Below are 16,409 nucleotides of genomic sequence, written 5' to 3'. Positions count from 1 at the left end.
CTATATGACCTGTTACGCACGACCTTGTATAGCACTAGAGCAAAGGGCAAAATACATTAGTGTTGTTACCATATTATCAATCCACACGTTATTTTTTGGTAAAAAATGTGTTTCGATTGTTTTAAATGAAATTTGTTCAACACAATATAACGCTTTTATATGCAAAACGCTTACAATTTTGCTAAATATTATTACGTAAAAATATATTGTAAAAAGCTTAAATTGCTTGATGCAAAATATTTATAGACCCAGAGCCCAGGCCCGCCAGACCTTCCTCAAATTCTCAAGGATGAAACTTTGGGACAATATAGAGTTCATATCGGCGTTTAATGTGTGCATATTTTCTGGTTCGGCCCATCGGCCAATTTTTTGCTATCAAGTGATGAAGGTGAAAAAAAAAGGGCTTACTTTCCTTAAATTCTCAAGGCTGATTTTTATATATGTCTTAGAGCACGTTGTTAGAAATTGGTTATCATCAATGCCAGACCGTTTCCGCCGGCCATAACTTTTACCAGACGCGACAAAGTTGGCAAAAAACGACTCTAACTTACCTCATTTTCTCAAGCCTGATTTTGATATATGATACGCAGGGACCTGTAACCAGACCGTTTGTAAGCAGCCAGACCAATCGGATGGACCCAACCATCTGCCAGACCGACTTAAAGTTTCGATATGAGCATTAGTAGAATTGAAATTTTTACTTCGAAGGAAATAGAAAAATGAAAGTTTATATGTGGTGCAAGATTAATTTTAAGCTATGAATTTTATTTACACTGCGTAAGTACATGTGTATTTTATTATAAACATAACTTTTACCAGACGCGACAAAGTTGGCAAAAAACGACTCTAACTTACCTCATTTTCTCAAGCCTGATTTTGGTATATGATACGCAGGGACCTATAACCAGACCGTTTGTAAGCAGCCAGACCAATCGGATGGACCCAACCATCCGCCAGACCGACTTAAAGTTTCGATATGAGCATTAGTAGAATTGAAATATTCCGGGTCTATAAAAGCTAAAAACTAGAATTTTCTACATTAAGCTACGTGTATATTGTATACTTGACGTAATAAGCGACTTTCAAAAATTTTACTTCTAAGGAAATAAAAAAATGAAAGTTTATATGTAGTGCAAGATTAATTTTAAGCTATGAATTTTATTTACACTGCGTAAGTACATGTGTATTTTATTATAAATATAACTTTTACCAGACGCGACAAAGTTGGCAAAAAACGACTCTAACTTACCTCATTTTCTCAAGCCTGATTTTGATATATGATACGCAGGGACCCGTAACTAGACCATTTGTAAGCGTGTGTTTATAATAAAATACACATGTACTTACGCAGTGTAAATAAAATTCATAGCTTAAAATTAATCTTGCACTACATATAAACTTTCATTTTTTTATTTCCTTAGAAGTAAAATTTTTGAAAGTCGCTTATTACGTCAAGTATACAATATACACGTAGCTTAATGTAGAAAATTCAAGTTTTTAGCTTTTATAGACCCGGAATATTTCAATTCTACTAATGCTCATATCGAAACTTTAAGTCGGTCTGGCGGATGGTTGGGTCCATCCGATTGGTCTGGCTGCTTACAAACGGTCTAGTTATAGGTCCCTGCGTATCATATATCAAAATCAGGCTTGAGAAAATGAGGTAAGTTAGAGTAGTTTTTTGCCAACTTTGTCGCGTCTGGTAAAAGTTATATTTATAATAAAATACACATGTACTTACGCAGTGTAAATAAAATTCATAGCTTAAAATTAATCTTGCACCACATATAAACTTTCATTTTTTTATTTCCTTAGAAGTAAAATTTTTGAAAGTCGCTTATTACGTCAAGTATACAATATACACGTAGCTTAATGTAGAAAATTCAAGTTTTTAGCTTTTATAGACCCGGAATATTTCAATTCTACTAATGCTCATATCGAAACTTTAAGTCGGTCTGGCGGATGGTTGGGTCCATCCGATTGGTCTGGCTGCTTCAAACGGTCTAGTTATAGGTCCCTGCGTATCATATATCAAAATCAGGCTTGAGAAAATGAGGTAAGTTAGAGTCGTTTTTTGCCAACTTTGTCGCGTCTGGTAAAAGTTATGGCCGGCGGAAACGGTCTGGCATTGATGATAACCAATTTCTAACAACGTGCTCTAACACATATATAAAAATCAGCCTTGAGAATTTAAGGAAAGTAAGCTCTTTTTTTTTTCACCTTCATCACTTGATAGCAAAAAATTGGCCGATGGGCCGAACTAGAAAATATGCACACATTAAACGCCGATGTGAACTCTACATTGTCCCAAAGTTTCATCCTTGAGAATTTGAGGAAGGTCTGGCGGGCCTGGGCTCTTGATCTATTACTGAAATTTCTAAAAATCGTTTTTTAAATAATATTAAGAGCAAAGTTAAAAGTTTTGGTTGTATATAAAAATCTGGTTACATTTAAGGTAAAGAAAGTAAGAATTTGATCGATATATTAGTTCATTTATTTTCCTCATCACTACTAAATCATCGACATTTTTACCTGTGCCAGTTCTGGCTGTGCGGTACAAGTCAATTCTGACCTGTTAATTAATTCGTCTATAAAATCTAAACGAACAGTCATCAACTTCGGCGAAGACAGTATTGTGTAGATTAGTTATTAGACTAAACATTGTTTCAATAAAATTTAATAAATGTGTATCTGGTAAAGGTATTTTAGGTAAAATATGAAACCCTCCTTACAAGCTGTAATTGACTTGTACCGCACAGAGAGAAAGCTCAATACAGGACTCTCATGGGTTGTAACGCACTGACAGCGAGTTCACAAAATCCGGCTCCGCAGTGAACGTGTTAAATAAAATAAAATTCATTTGTTTCAGATAAAAAAATCCATATTATCATTATTATCACACATTTTACATATAAACAAACATTTAAACATAAAAATTATTTAAAATTAATATTTTTATACATTTCAACATTAAAAATTAAATTACAATTATTACATTTAGAATAAATATTAATATTAAATACAAGTCACATCATTACAGACATTTCAATTTACACACAAATAATACTACAAATTAAATAAATCACATTAAATTAAATTTAAATTTACCATTAATGTGACCAAGGTCACCTAGTATGTACGTATAATTAAACTCTTTATTGTACAAAACATACCTAATTATGATACAGGCAGTACAAATGCGAACTTCTACATTCTTCCTAGTTTAGTCCTAATGCTGATCAAAAAAAAATTTTTTTTTTTTTTAAAAACCCCGATATAATGGACCGATTTTCATCAAACATGGCTAAGAACACTCCCGAGTCCCGATTAATTCAGCTTTCAAAGAAAAAAAAACGAAATCTAAATCGATTCATCCGTACGAAAGGTACGATGCCACAGACAGACATGCAAAGACAGACCGACACGTCAAACTTATAATACCCCGTCATTTTTGCGTTGGGGGTTAAAAAGGACTCCCACGTTAACTTCTTTTTATGCCATCTAGTCCGTCTATGCGAATCAAATAGGTGTTTTGAAGTCTGTACGAGACTTCTATCACAAAATATTAGTACAAGTACAGAAGGCCCACTGCTTTGATGTTCACGAAATGCCGCCTTTTTAAATGCCTACAAAATTCTAACAAAGAAACGAGCTGCACGTGCGCAGCGTCGGATGATAGGGTTAATTGCCAATGGATTAAAACTAATTAGTTCTCAGATAAAATGTTATACTATATATCCAAGTCTTGGGTACTTTCTAGGTATATATACAGTATTTATATATTTTTGTTTAAGCCTTCAGCATCACAAGCCTTATTGGATTTTTCCGTGGGACTTATAATAAGATCTGTGTAAGATTGTCCTATTTTATTCATGATGTCTATTTAACTACGCATTATTAGCTATTCCACACGCGGACATCGCATATGAACCTGAAAAAAAACTCGCGACGTAATGTAACAATAGAAAGTGCGAACGTGCGTTCCGTGAGAACGCGCGCCACCCCTGATTAGGCCGCGAACTCGCGGCCGCCAGCATGTACTTGTAGCGCGGCGATAGAATCGCGGAGTCAGCCCCCCGTCTTCTATCCTCTTCGGATCTGTTCGAATAATTTTGGATTATCTTACCAAGGCTGAGCTGTCTGGTCCATCCCAGGAAGCCAGAAGTGGAGAACCGAGAGAGTCACCATCGCGAGCCCTCAAGGCTTGTCCGGCGCACGGCAGCCGCACCGCTTCGAAGCGAAGCCGGACCACCAAACCTTCTTCGGCCTGCAAAAGAAAGAAGTCGTTGATTGTTGAACTGAACTGATTAAGTAGGACAATAAAATGTTCTTTTGTTTGTTGAGATATTTAACAAGTGGGGCTGGAACGAGTCGCCAGCGTGCGAGTGTGGAGATCCAAAGCATTTATCATAACGGTATTTGAGTGCCCTGTTGCCAAATATAATTAACCAGCTTAAGATTTCAAAAACCTGAGAGAAAATGCGTACTTATGTATTTGAAATTAGTACTGCAGACTTCTAATTTTTTTGTTTTATGAATCGCCATTATGATAAATAATAGTTATTTGTTATACAAGGGGGCAAAGTTGTATTTTAACGCCGAGTGTGGAATTGAAAAACGAGCAAGTGAAAGGATTCTATAGTTGAACCACGAGCGAAGCGAGTGGTTCGAGAATAGAATCCTGATCTTGCGAGTTTTTTAACACACGAGAAGTAAAATACATTTGCACCCGAGTGTAACACAAAACTTTTCCCCTCACTACAGCGAGGAAACTACAACGCAAAAAATGCGTTTATCACTGCTTCCAGTAGTTCCACAGGTGGTAAATCATCTTTATTACTAGATTCACCTACTTTTATCAATTTTAAAGTAGTTAATTTGACTTTATTCAAGGTCAAATTACATTACCCACTAGTGGATAAAATGCGTTTTTACCCGCTGGTATTAAAGGACAAAACACGTGTTTCCGAGCTAGGGAGGGGAAAATAAATTAATTAACTGTCAATTTCAGTATTTTCATACTACTCATGAATCTCAGGATACCTACAAAGAAAAATTTTGAAAATATATTTTCATTGCCTTTAAGAAGTTTTTTCTTTTTAAAACCAATGACCACTTTTAGCTTCTGCTTCGTGGTTGAGTTACGTTGCTAAAGTTTATTTCAAAGCCACGAAGCAGAACTGCGAAGTTCCCACTCGTTCCTGAAACTTCGTCAGTTTTACTGTTCTTCGCTTCACATAGGAAAGGAAGTGAAGTCCTGTGGTTGATAAAGCTAATACAATACGTTTAGATTTTGAAGCGCTGGTAGCCTAGCGGTAAGTGCGTGCGACTTTCGCTCAGAGGTCGCGGGTTCGAACCCCGGCTCGCACCAATGAGTTTTTCGGAACTTATGTGCGAAATGTCATTTGATATTTTGCCAGTCGTTTTTCGGTAAAGGAAAACATCGTGAGGAAACCAGTTTAGTTACCCTTCGGGTTGGAAGGTCAGATGGCAGTCGCTTTCGTAAAACTAGTGCCTACGCCAAATCTTGGGGTTAGTTGTCAAAGCGGACCCCAGGCTCCCATGAACCGTGGTAAATGCCGGGATAACGCAAGGAGGATGATGAATACGTTTAGATTTTACTGTGCTGGGGGGCCACCATGAAGTGCTAAAGCCATTCACTTTAGGTTGAGAGAAAGGGACGAAGCTACAGCAGTTCCATAGCTCCGTCCCTCTCTCTCAGCCTAAACTGAACGGCTTTAGCACTTCATGGTAGCTCCCTTGCTTACTTTGTCATAGGTCGTAATAAATATAACTGATTTGAACTTTAGTATTATGTAATGCCTGCCTAAAGCTAAGTTCACATTTGTCTGTCGTGTCGTGTTGTGATGCTCTCTGTCGTGATGGCTACTGTTCACATTAATATGACGTGTTATGACGCATTCTGACGCAATTTTTTATCAGTTCGTTCTCAGCACTCGGATAGCTCACACGTTCACAATGTTTTTTCAAGAATCATCCGATTCAGATTCCGATTTTGAAGATGAATTGCAATTGTTGGCGCTGGCTACGCTTCTTACAAAAGAAAAAAAGAGAAGGAGCGAGCAGTTCGCCATCCATACTTGCAGCTCTGATGCGTAACAACACAAGACTGGCGCGTTCACACTAGCCAAAGGAGCTGTGTCGTGTCGCTGCCCCGCCCCCCGTACTTCACCCGGTCTGACGCGGACCGGGATCGCTTGTGACGCGACACAACACAAGCCGTCACAACACAGTGCATCAGATAAATGTGAATACAACAATATTAAATGGTTGAAACCGATCATTGAGGAATTATTACTTCGTATAGAGGAGCTATAGCAAACAACGAACGTGTCACAGCCTGTAAGCTGAAGGCGGGGCGAGGGGGCGGGGTGTGAACCAATGGCCTGCTTCCGTAACGTCGCAAGCGCTACGATTTTACTCGGCGCTTACGACCTTTCGATCGCGATGATGAGCCCTGCATAGAGTGCATAGATTAGAAGTCGTAGTATAGAAGCGACATGGGTTTACATGGGCACTTTTTTAAATTTATGACTCTCAATTAGCGTGAGTTGTTAACAAAAAACATAAATAGCTGTTAGTTTTGTAACGACAATCAAGCTTGAAATCTGTATTTAAAACTAAACTTTTTTCACGTTCTGAATTTAGGTTATAGCTTAGTATAATTTACATAATTAAAACAAAAACGATGTTTTTATTGAAATTCCATGCTTAAAATTATCGTTGCAAAACTGACAGCGATTTAACTTTTTCTTAACAACTCTGTGAGTCCCAATTTTTTAAATGCCCACATAGAAAGCTGCATACGGACTGAGCGTACATGTGTACACGTAGCCGCAACTGGATATTAGTTATTTATGTGACATTTGCATAATGGCAGGCATTAAAACATGAGTGTTGTTTTTGTTGTGTTAATAAGATAACATGAGTGTTTTAATGCCTAATTATGTATAGTCGCATATGTATGCGACTATACATAATTAGGCATTAAGGCACTAAAGTTATGTAACTTTATCTGCATCCATGTATGTATTGGGCGCGGGTTTATCGTCCCATAGAAAATTTGGATTTCGCGCGTTTTATACTCTCATAATTTGCTTGACCGTCTTCCTACCCAAATTCATTCAGGCAGGTTAGGTACTGCACTTACATTTACAGACTCACATGAAATTCGACACGCGTATTGAGAGTCTTATAACATATTCTCAATACGCGTGTCGAATTTATATAATTGACCGAAATGTCGGAAAACTGTGCAATTTTGACAATAATAATTAAATAACCTTTTTTGCGTCGATAAATATATATAATTTAATGTATGATAGGAAACTTGAACTTGAACTTGCGATATTGTCACGTCTGCTTTTGTTGCATTTTTTACTCTTTGGTTTCAACGAAACATGGCCGCCGCGACATGGCGCTTTGGCATGAGTTTATATTGATACATTTTTTAAAAAGTAAGCGTGTTTAAACAAAAATGCAGTAAACCTACGTATGAAAAGTCACTCCTTGGCTTTTGTTAGATTTTCCTGAGCAGTTTGTACAGTACCTCACTACACATGACGGCATTATTTAGACGAAATATTTATCATTGCGATACGTCAATCTACCACAGCCGTTCGGCACAGACTAAGCGCGTTTGTGCTGATCAGCTCTAAGTGTTGTTACACAAAATCAAGTTGAGGTGCCCTCTCTAGTTAACATAATTACTCAAAGAAACCGATACCGTTCTAATGCGTCACGACACAACACAACAGACAAATATAAACGCGGCTTAAGGCACTGGTCCCACCGCGTGCTAGTGAGCTATGAGCTATCGGCTATAAAAACTAACAAAAGATAAGCACTCCCGTGCAAATAAAAGAGACACGGCGATATTGATATGGGCGAGTAACTATAAACATCGCCGTGGGAGTGATTGTCTTTTGTTCGTTTTTATAGCCGATAGCTCATAGTTTACTAGCTCGCGGTGGGACCAGTGCCTAATACCTACCTGTAAAAAACAAATATCCAAATATAAATGTGACATTATCTAGGTAAAGGGACCTTATTATCGATGGCGCTTACGGCGTTATGAGCGACGTTCGTGTACAAATACGACGCCGAGGGACGTAAGCGTCATCGAAAATAAAGTCCCCTTACCCAGATAACGTCACAAATGTACTTGCAATATTAACTCTTTCAGTACGCTTTCAAGTGAGCCAAGCGTCACCAATGTCACCATCAGCCCAACACTTTTTAGCCTCGGTCACATTAAACTTGCATGGCTTGTGGTCTTGTTTGCCGCTCCCGTGTTGGCTTACACACACACAGCCATGAAAAACGCTCCTTGACAAGACACTGTTTTACAACAACAACAACAACAACAAAAACATACAATCACGCCTGTATCCCATAAAGGGGTAGGCAGAGCACATGAAACTACTAAAGCTTCAGGGCCACTCTTGGCAAATAAGGGGTTAAAAGAAAACGAAACTGTGGCATTGCAGTGACAGGTTGCCAGCCTCTCGCCTACACCACAATTTAACCCATATCCCATAGTCGCCTTCTACGACACCCACGGGAAGAAAGGGGGTGGTGAAATTCTTAACCCGTCACCACACAGGCACTGTTTTAATCCATACCTAAGACATATATAACTCCTTATAGACAGATAAAGTCTAAGAAAAAATCGTACCTCAATACCATACAGAAAAAGGTACGGTGGCCTAGATGGCATTACACCTTTGGGGTACGCTCAGCTAGATGGCGCTAATATTAATATTTGACATTTTAACACATATCAAGCTAAGAATATGGGCCAAATTGTCAAAACTGAGGTTCAAAAGTTCTAAGCCTGTGTCAAGAGATGGCAGTCTATGCACTGATTACACATTTTACTTCGATAGTAACTCTCTAAAATACTCGATCCTCTTTGTCCATACTTAATATTGTAAATGGGAAAGTGTGTGTGTCTGTTTGTTTGTCCGTCTTTCACGGCAAAACGGAGCGACGAATTGACGTGATGTTTTTAAGTGGAGATAATTGAAGGGATGGAGAGTGACATAGGCTACTTTTTATCTCTTCCTAACCTCCCACTTCCCTAAAATGGGGGGGGTGAATGTTTGTATGGAGCAATCCTCAATTTTCGAATTTTACGCGAGCGAAGCCACGGGCAAAAACTAGTACTAAATATTGTAAATGGGAAAGTGTGTGCGTCTGTTTGCTTGTCCATCTTTCACGGGAAAACGGAGAGACGAATTGACGTGATTATTTTAAGTGGAGATAGTTGAAGGGATGGAGAGTGACATAGGCTACTTTTTGTCTGTTTCTAAAGCGAGCAAAACAGCGAGCAAAAGCTAGTAGTCTATAATAGACTTAAAGGTCAATGAATGAATGAAGTGCTTACTTTTTCCAACAACGTTTGAAACACTATCGAGTACTACTCTTACCAAAAATGAACACCTTCTCAAAGTTATGAAGATTTCTCTTCGACTAAACAGCCTTCAGGAATTTAAGGGCGCTACCGTGTCCTATCACTGATGTATCGAGAAGATTACTCAGCTAATATTTTGCGAGGCGCTAAGAAGCGTTTTAGTAAGCGGTGAAATTGTGGAATGAACTGCCTCGGTCTCTCAAACAGTCTCAGTCTTTGGCATCACTCAAGACTAATTTGAAGAAGCTTTGGCTTTCCAACCAAACGTGATCAGGGGGCCGATTTTTGCATCTCACGGCGTTCGAATTCAGAAAATTGTCACCGAAATTGCCTACTATTTTCAGTGACAATTTTCTGAATTCGAACGCCGTGAGATTCAAAAATCGGCCCCCTGGTTATGTGTATACCTACTGAACCTACTCCTATTTGAGAAGTACATATTTCTTGCGATATTCATATTTATGTATATATATATATATATTTATATATCGTATTTTATTTGTGTATTCGTGTATGTAGTTTATTTCATAATATTATTTAGTATTTATGTAGTTTATTTACTTGTGGACATTATTTTGGTTTATTTCTGACCTTTATTGTACTTCTGTAAGTTTGTCTATCTTGCCTACTTTAATGTTCCTCTTATCTAATCTAAGGTTAGCTGGAAGAGATCCCTTATAGGGATAAGTTCGCCTTTGTACCTCTGTTCCTGTAAACTGTATATGAATCTGTTGTACACAATAAAGTGATTACTACTACTACTACTACATAACACAATAAACAGATCAACTAATACTTACGCAGTGAGTTACTTGAGTTCTCCATTAACCTTCAGAAAATAAAACCGTATGAACTTATCTAATGTTATCTTATTTTTCCAAGGTTTTCCCACGTAGCACACTTCAAGGACCGACCCAAAAGTTTCTATTGCTTTTGCCATTTTACTAAAACTTGTAGTGGGACTTTAGTTCTGCAAAGACCTTTATCAATTTGGTTCCTTATTCATATTAGGTCTACTTAGGGTTTGAGATCCGGATATCCGGATATCCGAATTATCCGGATATCCGTTGAATTTGAGATCCGGATCCGAGGTCTCATAGGATCCGGATAAAACGGATAATACGAATCCTTTAATTATGGGTATCTATCCACGTCAGAAAGAATTTTCGAATGAAATTTATGAATTATTTCCTGTATTTTGTGGCCTAAAATGTTTATTCACATTTATTTAATTCAAATACTCCAGAATATCAAGCTAGGTTAGGTTTGGTACATTACGCCATGCGATGAATCCATAAAACTATATGTTAACAAACTAAATAAAATGAACAGTCAACCATTGTTTTTAAAACTGCTTTCGTTTCTAACTGGATGCATCCCACAGGAATAACGATAAATTATAAATTTTCTATAAAGCAGAAACGATTGCCATAGATGTTTTAAGCTTAATGATGAATTAGAGATCATGGAAGTAATTAATATAATTATATACTAAGCTGAAGTTAATAAGCTGAATCCAGATCCAATTTTTTTTGTATTTAATAAGATGGGAGGCATACTAGCAGACAGGTCGCCTGATGGTAAGCGATCACTCCCGTCTATGAACACCCAAAACACCAGAAGGATTGGAGGTGCGCTGCCAGCCTTAGAGCTTCACTGAAAAGCGACTGGCAAATATCAAATGATATTTTGCACATAAGATCAGAAAAGCAATATGAATATGAATATTGGCTGTGGCTACGGATAGACGCCCCAGTAAAACGGAGGCATTAGTGAACAACACTAAATTACCCTGCATTAGCTTAAGTATGTTAAACAAAAATATTGGCCTACTGTTTAATGTTATATGCTGTACTTTAATTAATTGTGTCGCCTAACTTCAAGCACGGGTAAATCCATTCTGCTTTTTTTGTATAATCATCCTTAAAACCGAATCGATTTACGCGAGTTTCAAGTTAAAAGACACAATTATATGTTAAAAGTTCGTCTAAAAAGTTAATGAAGCAATAATAGACTATATTTATGTCGTTTTGTGAGTTTAAATTATTTTATTTCGGTAACAACGGCTTTGATTTGACGAAACCCCTATAAAAAGTGACCTTTTCAACACGGATCCGTTTTATCCGAAATATCCGGATATCCGGATCCGGCAAATCTTAAGATCCGAAATATCCGGATCCGAAAAATCGGCGGATCTTGCAAACCCTAGGTCTACTATTAAACAGGTATTGAGAGAACTGATTGGAACACGACCTAATAATTCCTGACTTTGTTTAGACTACTTAGGAGATGAACATATCATACATACACCGGACAGATTAAAGAGACAATTCAGACTTAAAAATATTGCAAATATTACAAATGTAATAGGCTAGTTTCCTATACTTAAAATGAAATATTACATGCAGTGCACGAAATAAAGCACCACATAATTAGAAGAAAAATATGGACAGTAGTTATGTTTAAACATAATTTCTAAAGATATAAAGTAAATGAATTGACCGCGACGTCACTCCTCAATATTTAAAGAAAGAAAGAAAGAAAGAAACGTTTATTTGGTGTATAAAAATAAAAATAAATGAAAACTTAACCTATTACATCTTAATTTAATAACACTTTATACACCAAAATGGTTGCCACTCAGCATTTGCCGATGACTAACTAAGTTAGCCATGGCGCTGGTTTTCTGGGCAACCAAATGAATAAGTTTACAGAATAGAAACATGCAAAAATATTTACAACATGAGGGAGAGGAGGTGGAGGAGGAGGTAAAAGTGAGCTATAATTTACAGAATAACAGTATAGGTAAATGGTACTTAGAAATGTAACGAAAAGAAAGGCAAGTGTTAACATTAACTGAAATTAGACATATAATCTAAAGATAAATAAAACTAGCATAGTACGACTGCTTATGTGTTAGAAATTTGAGTATCAAGTAAATACGTTAATAATTTTCTATCTAATTTGTTAATAATTTTGATGTATAATTGTATTATAGCCTCATATTGTAACATTTTATAATAAGTCTCGTTATATGTAAGTTTTCTGTAGTATGGTGAAACTCTATTACTATTAGTAGCGAGCCAAGCCAATATACAGTGCATGTACACCTGTATAGGTAGAATCTTGGAGATTCGAATATAAAATATTGTACCTAACACCTAATAATGTAAACCCAATATTCACATGCAAATAAATCATTCATTCATTCATTCATTCATACTTTTTAGTTTTACTCTTAAAAGTTGGTGTCGATTTACAGTTTCTAATGGGTGGTGGCAGATTGTTCCAACACTTCGTGGCGGCATATTGAAAGCTGCCTCGGAAAGCAGTCATACTATGTTTCGGTCCGACAAGTCGTTGAGCGCCCCGCACTTCACGCTTAGAGCAATTTAACTTCTTAAATAAATATGATGGTTGTTTGTTGTGCATTACTCCAAATATTAACATTGATAAATGTAAATTTCGCCTGGCAGACATATTTAATAATTTATTGTTGTTTAAAAACGGAGTATTTCGTAGTAATTCCATATTACCAAATCGTTTTGACAGTTCTTAAAGAAGCTGATTTGACTAGTAGGAAACTAGCCTATTCTGCATTAGTTAACTTATTGGTATTTATTTTAACTTGGAGACATACCTATTCGTTTAACCTTTCATTTGGCTTTGCACAATTGTTAAATTCTAGAGGAGACGGGGGATGGAAGGCCCCTTTTTTTTTTTGGTAAGAATTTATTTTGGCATCCGGTCAAATCCTTTTCACTCCAAGCATATTGCATTCGATGAAAGTAATATCCGATCAATATGGCACGTCTAAATATCGAATAGTCTACTAGGAAAGCCCAACTTCCAAGTGCTGAACTTTTAATGATTCCCGCCCTGATTGCGTTTAGTATCGACACACTAACTCATGGAGGGAGCGTTTGGATCGCTACAGTTGAGGTAAGTTTGAACGAGCTAGAGAGTAAGTGTAGGGTCTGAGTGGACGCTTGGAGCGGAGCGTTCGGCGTAGCGTGCAGCGGGGCGAGCGTGCGTCCACTTTTTGCAGCGTCGACTCAGGACACTTGTATGAGCTTCAATTGTTTGACATGCACACCGTACGCCCCGCCCTGCTGCACGCTCAATATGAGCTTGCACTCAGGCCTCACACTTAAGCCTCCGCCACACATAAAGCGTTTTGATAGCGTAGCGTTAGCGGAGCGCAATGATAGCGGTGCGCCAGCGGAATGCTGGCGTTCCGCTCGCAATCCGCGCTCGTTAGTTCCCACCGGCGTCCGCTGGGCGCAACGCCAGCGTTCGTCCGGCGCACAGCTAATGCGCTCCGCTGACGCTCCGCCTACGCTCTCAAAACGCGCATGTGTGGCCGAGCTTTCAATCAAGTAGTGCTGTAATGTGTAATACAGTGTCTAGTTAAGTGTAAGGGACAGTGTGGGTGCTCAAATTCAATGTAAGATATTGCGTGAGGAGACTTGAACAAAACGTTATAAATACATTCAGCCATGTCTCACCTCTCACCTACTTTTATAAATATTAGAGACATGATACATTGCAGATAGGTTTCTAAAACATTGCAATGCAATATTAGTCAGTGCCTGAGTAGTTAGTATAAAATTCTAGCTTGGTTGTAATTGACGAAGTAAAATCATGTAAATCGTGTTAGTGTGGCGTTACCAAGAGTCTTTCTGAAAAAAAAAAACGACAAATTTAAAGAGTCTAGGACACGTGAACGCAGCACCTATCATGCAGGCTAATGGGTCCGTCAAATGGGAAACAATCTCGGCTAACTCAGTCAGCCGCCGGCTCGGCACGTGCTGAAATACACAGGACGCAAGGGAAACGATGGCGGCGGGATAATATTCCAGCATAGTGAAAACGCTTGGTTAAAAAACTAAAATTCTAGAATGAATGCAGTGAGAACACTTGAATCTACAATGCGATGTCACGTGAATATTATTTATTGATTTATTTATTTAAACTTTATTGTACAATTGGAAAAAAAGTACAAATGGCGGACTGCCTTAAGGCATTCTCTACCAGTCAACCATAGGGCCAAACAGAAATTCGCGAATGTAGGTGCAGTGAGAAAAATAAATTTAGAAAGCATGACAACTATTATGTGTCTAATAGGAAACAAAGTAGCTTAGATAAGGAAAAATTGCAGTACGTTCTGTCAAATCGGTAGAAACAACCCTTGGGTAAGACGAAATTATGTACAAAGTGCAACAAACATAAGTCCGCGTATCAATGTTCTGACTAAGGAGTTCATTTTTTCTACTTACAGATGATCATAAAAAATGTCACATAATTATATGTATTTTCTTCAATTTTACTCATTCAGATTCAGAACACGCTACCGATTATACCCTTAAAAATTCCACTGTCCTTGTTACAAGCAGAAAAGAAAGTCGCTTGCAACTTTCACCATCAGCGTCCACCCGAAAGCTATTATGTTAACGAATTGACAATCGCCTGTAGGAGACTCATTATCCGATATTTTCGCCAATTTCGATATCCGGGACCAATCGATTACACTAATTTATTGACGAATTGAATTATTGACTTTCAGTAAAATTGTTACGCATCGAGGCGTAGGTACTTCATTTGCAATCTTGCACACATTCACAGCGGTATTGAGGGCCGACTTCAGACACTATCATGGAAGAGTCTCCATTTATGACCTCTAGCTGTGATAATTAATTTGCTACCGACTTTCTGTCCACTAATAAAATAGCTGAGAGCGTACAAAGAAGTCTAAAAAGTTGGCAAAACTGTATAAATATGGTACCTGCAGTAGGTAACCAGAAGGGCCGTCCTGGGCAAGCTATAGCTGAACCAGCTAGTAGTCTTGCATTGGGGGCTAAATGAAGCACACACCCACAGCGGTATTGAGACTTCAGACACCACTACGGAAGAGTCTCCGGCCCAGGATTTAGAGGCGCATGTAGGTATCTAGTTATGATACTTTATTTGCTACCTACTTTCTGTCCACTGATCATCAGGGGCTCGGATACCAGTAAAATTTTCAAACCGTTATCATATACTTGCGGCGCTATTTTTAAACTGGTTTTTAGGATAACGCTTTCATGAAGGTTTTGTTCGATTAACCGGTTTAGAACAAAATAAACTGGTTTATTCCGCAGTAGCAGCAGCAGCAGATCTGACATCCAACCAGTGTTAGACTCAATCCCTCAAGGAAGTGTTCTAGGGTGCGTCCTTTTCATTATATATATAAATGATCTCCCAAAATCCTTTTCTGAAAACTGTGTCATGTTTGCCGACGATTTTTCGCTACTACTATCATGTAGAAATAATATACACCTCAATGACAAAATACATCATGTTGTAACAAACATTGTAAAATGGATGAATGATCACAACCTAGAAATAAATTTTACCAAAACAAAAATGATGCAATTTAGGCCCCACCAAAAAACCGAATTAGACTTCCATTTTTCCTTCGACGGCATTGAATTGGAATGCGTCCCCACTTTCTCACTCCTCGGCATCACTATTGACACCCATGTAAATTGGAAAGATCATGTACAAAAAATAAAAACCAAATATAGCCAATTCAATTATGCTCTAGGACAACTAAAAAGGACCACCGACCTACAGACTGCCTTATCGGCGTATTATGCGTTTGCTCATGCATGGCTTAGCTATGGCGTGATCCTATGGGGCAACAGTACTGACGCACCAGATTTATTCATCTTACAGAAAAAGTCCATCCGTATACTCTCAAACACGAAACACCCAGAAAGCTGCAAAGTATATTTTCAAAACCTTGGCATCCTGACCTTGCCTTGCATCTATATCTTAGAGTCGTGTAAATTTGTTAAAAATCACCCAGATAAGTTCATTAAAATCGGAGATGTACCACGTCGTTTTGAGTCCCGTTCTAAATGTAATTTAGTGCAAGTGTCGTCTAAACTAGCGATACATAAAAATGGACCATATCCTTCTTCGATAAGGA

The 16,409-nt window shown here is 37.9% G+C and overlaps 1 protein-coding gene across 1 annotated transcript in view; it reads right to left on the bottom strand.

Annotated features, from left to right (window-relative positions):
* Positions 1-16,409, bottom strand: part of LOC125229781 — a 517,609-nt gene that overhangs the window by 15,053 nt on the left and 486,147 nt on the right. Inside the window, exon 12 of the mRNA XM_048134722.1 lies at positions 4,127-4,267. Coding sequence (XP_047990679.1) covers positions 4,127-4,267 — 141 coding nt within the window. The remainder of the gene's footprint in view (positions 1-4,126; positions 4,268-16,409) is intronic.

Source organism: Leguminivora glycinivorella, chromosome 9 (assembly GCF_023078275.1).
Source record: "Leguminivora glycinivorella isolate SPB_JAAS2020 chromosome 9, LegGlyc_1.1, whole genome shotgun sequence".
NCBI lineage: Eukaryota > Metazoa > Arthropoda > Insecta > Lepidoptera > Tortricidae > Leguminivora > Leguminivora glycinivorella.
Note: the sequence above shows the minus strand (reverse complement) of the source record. Positions and strands in the feature narration are given on the sequence as shown.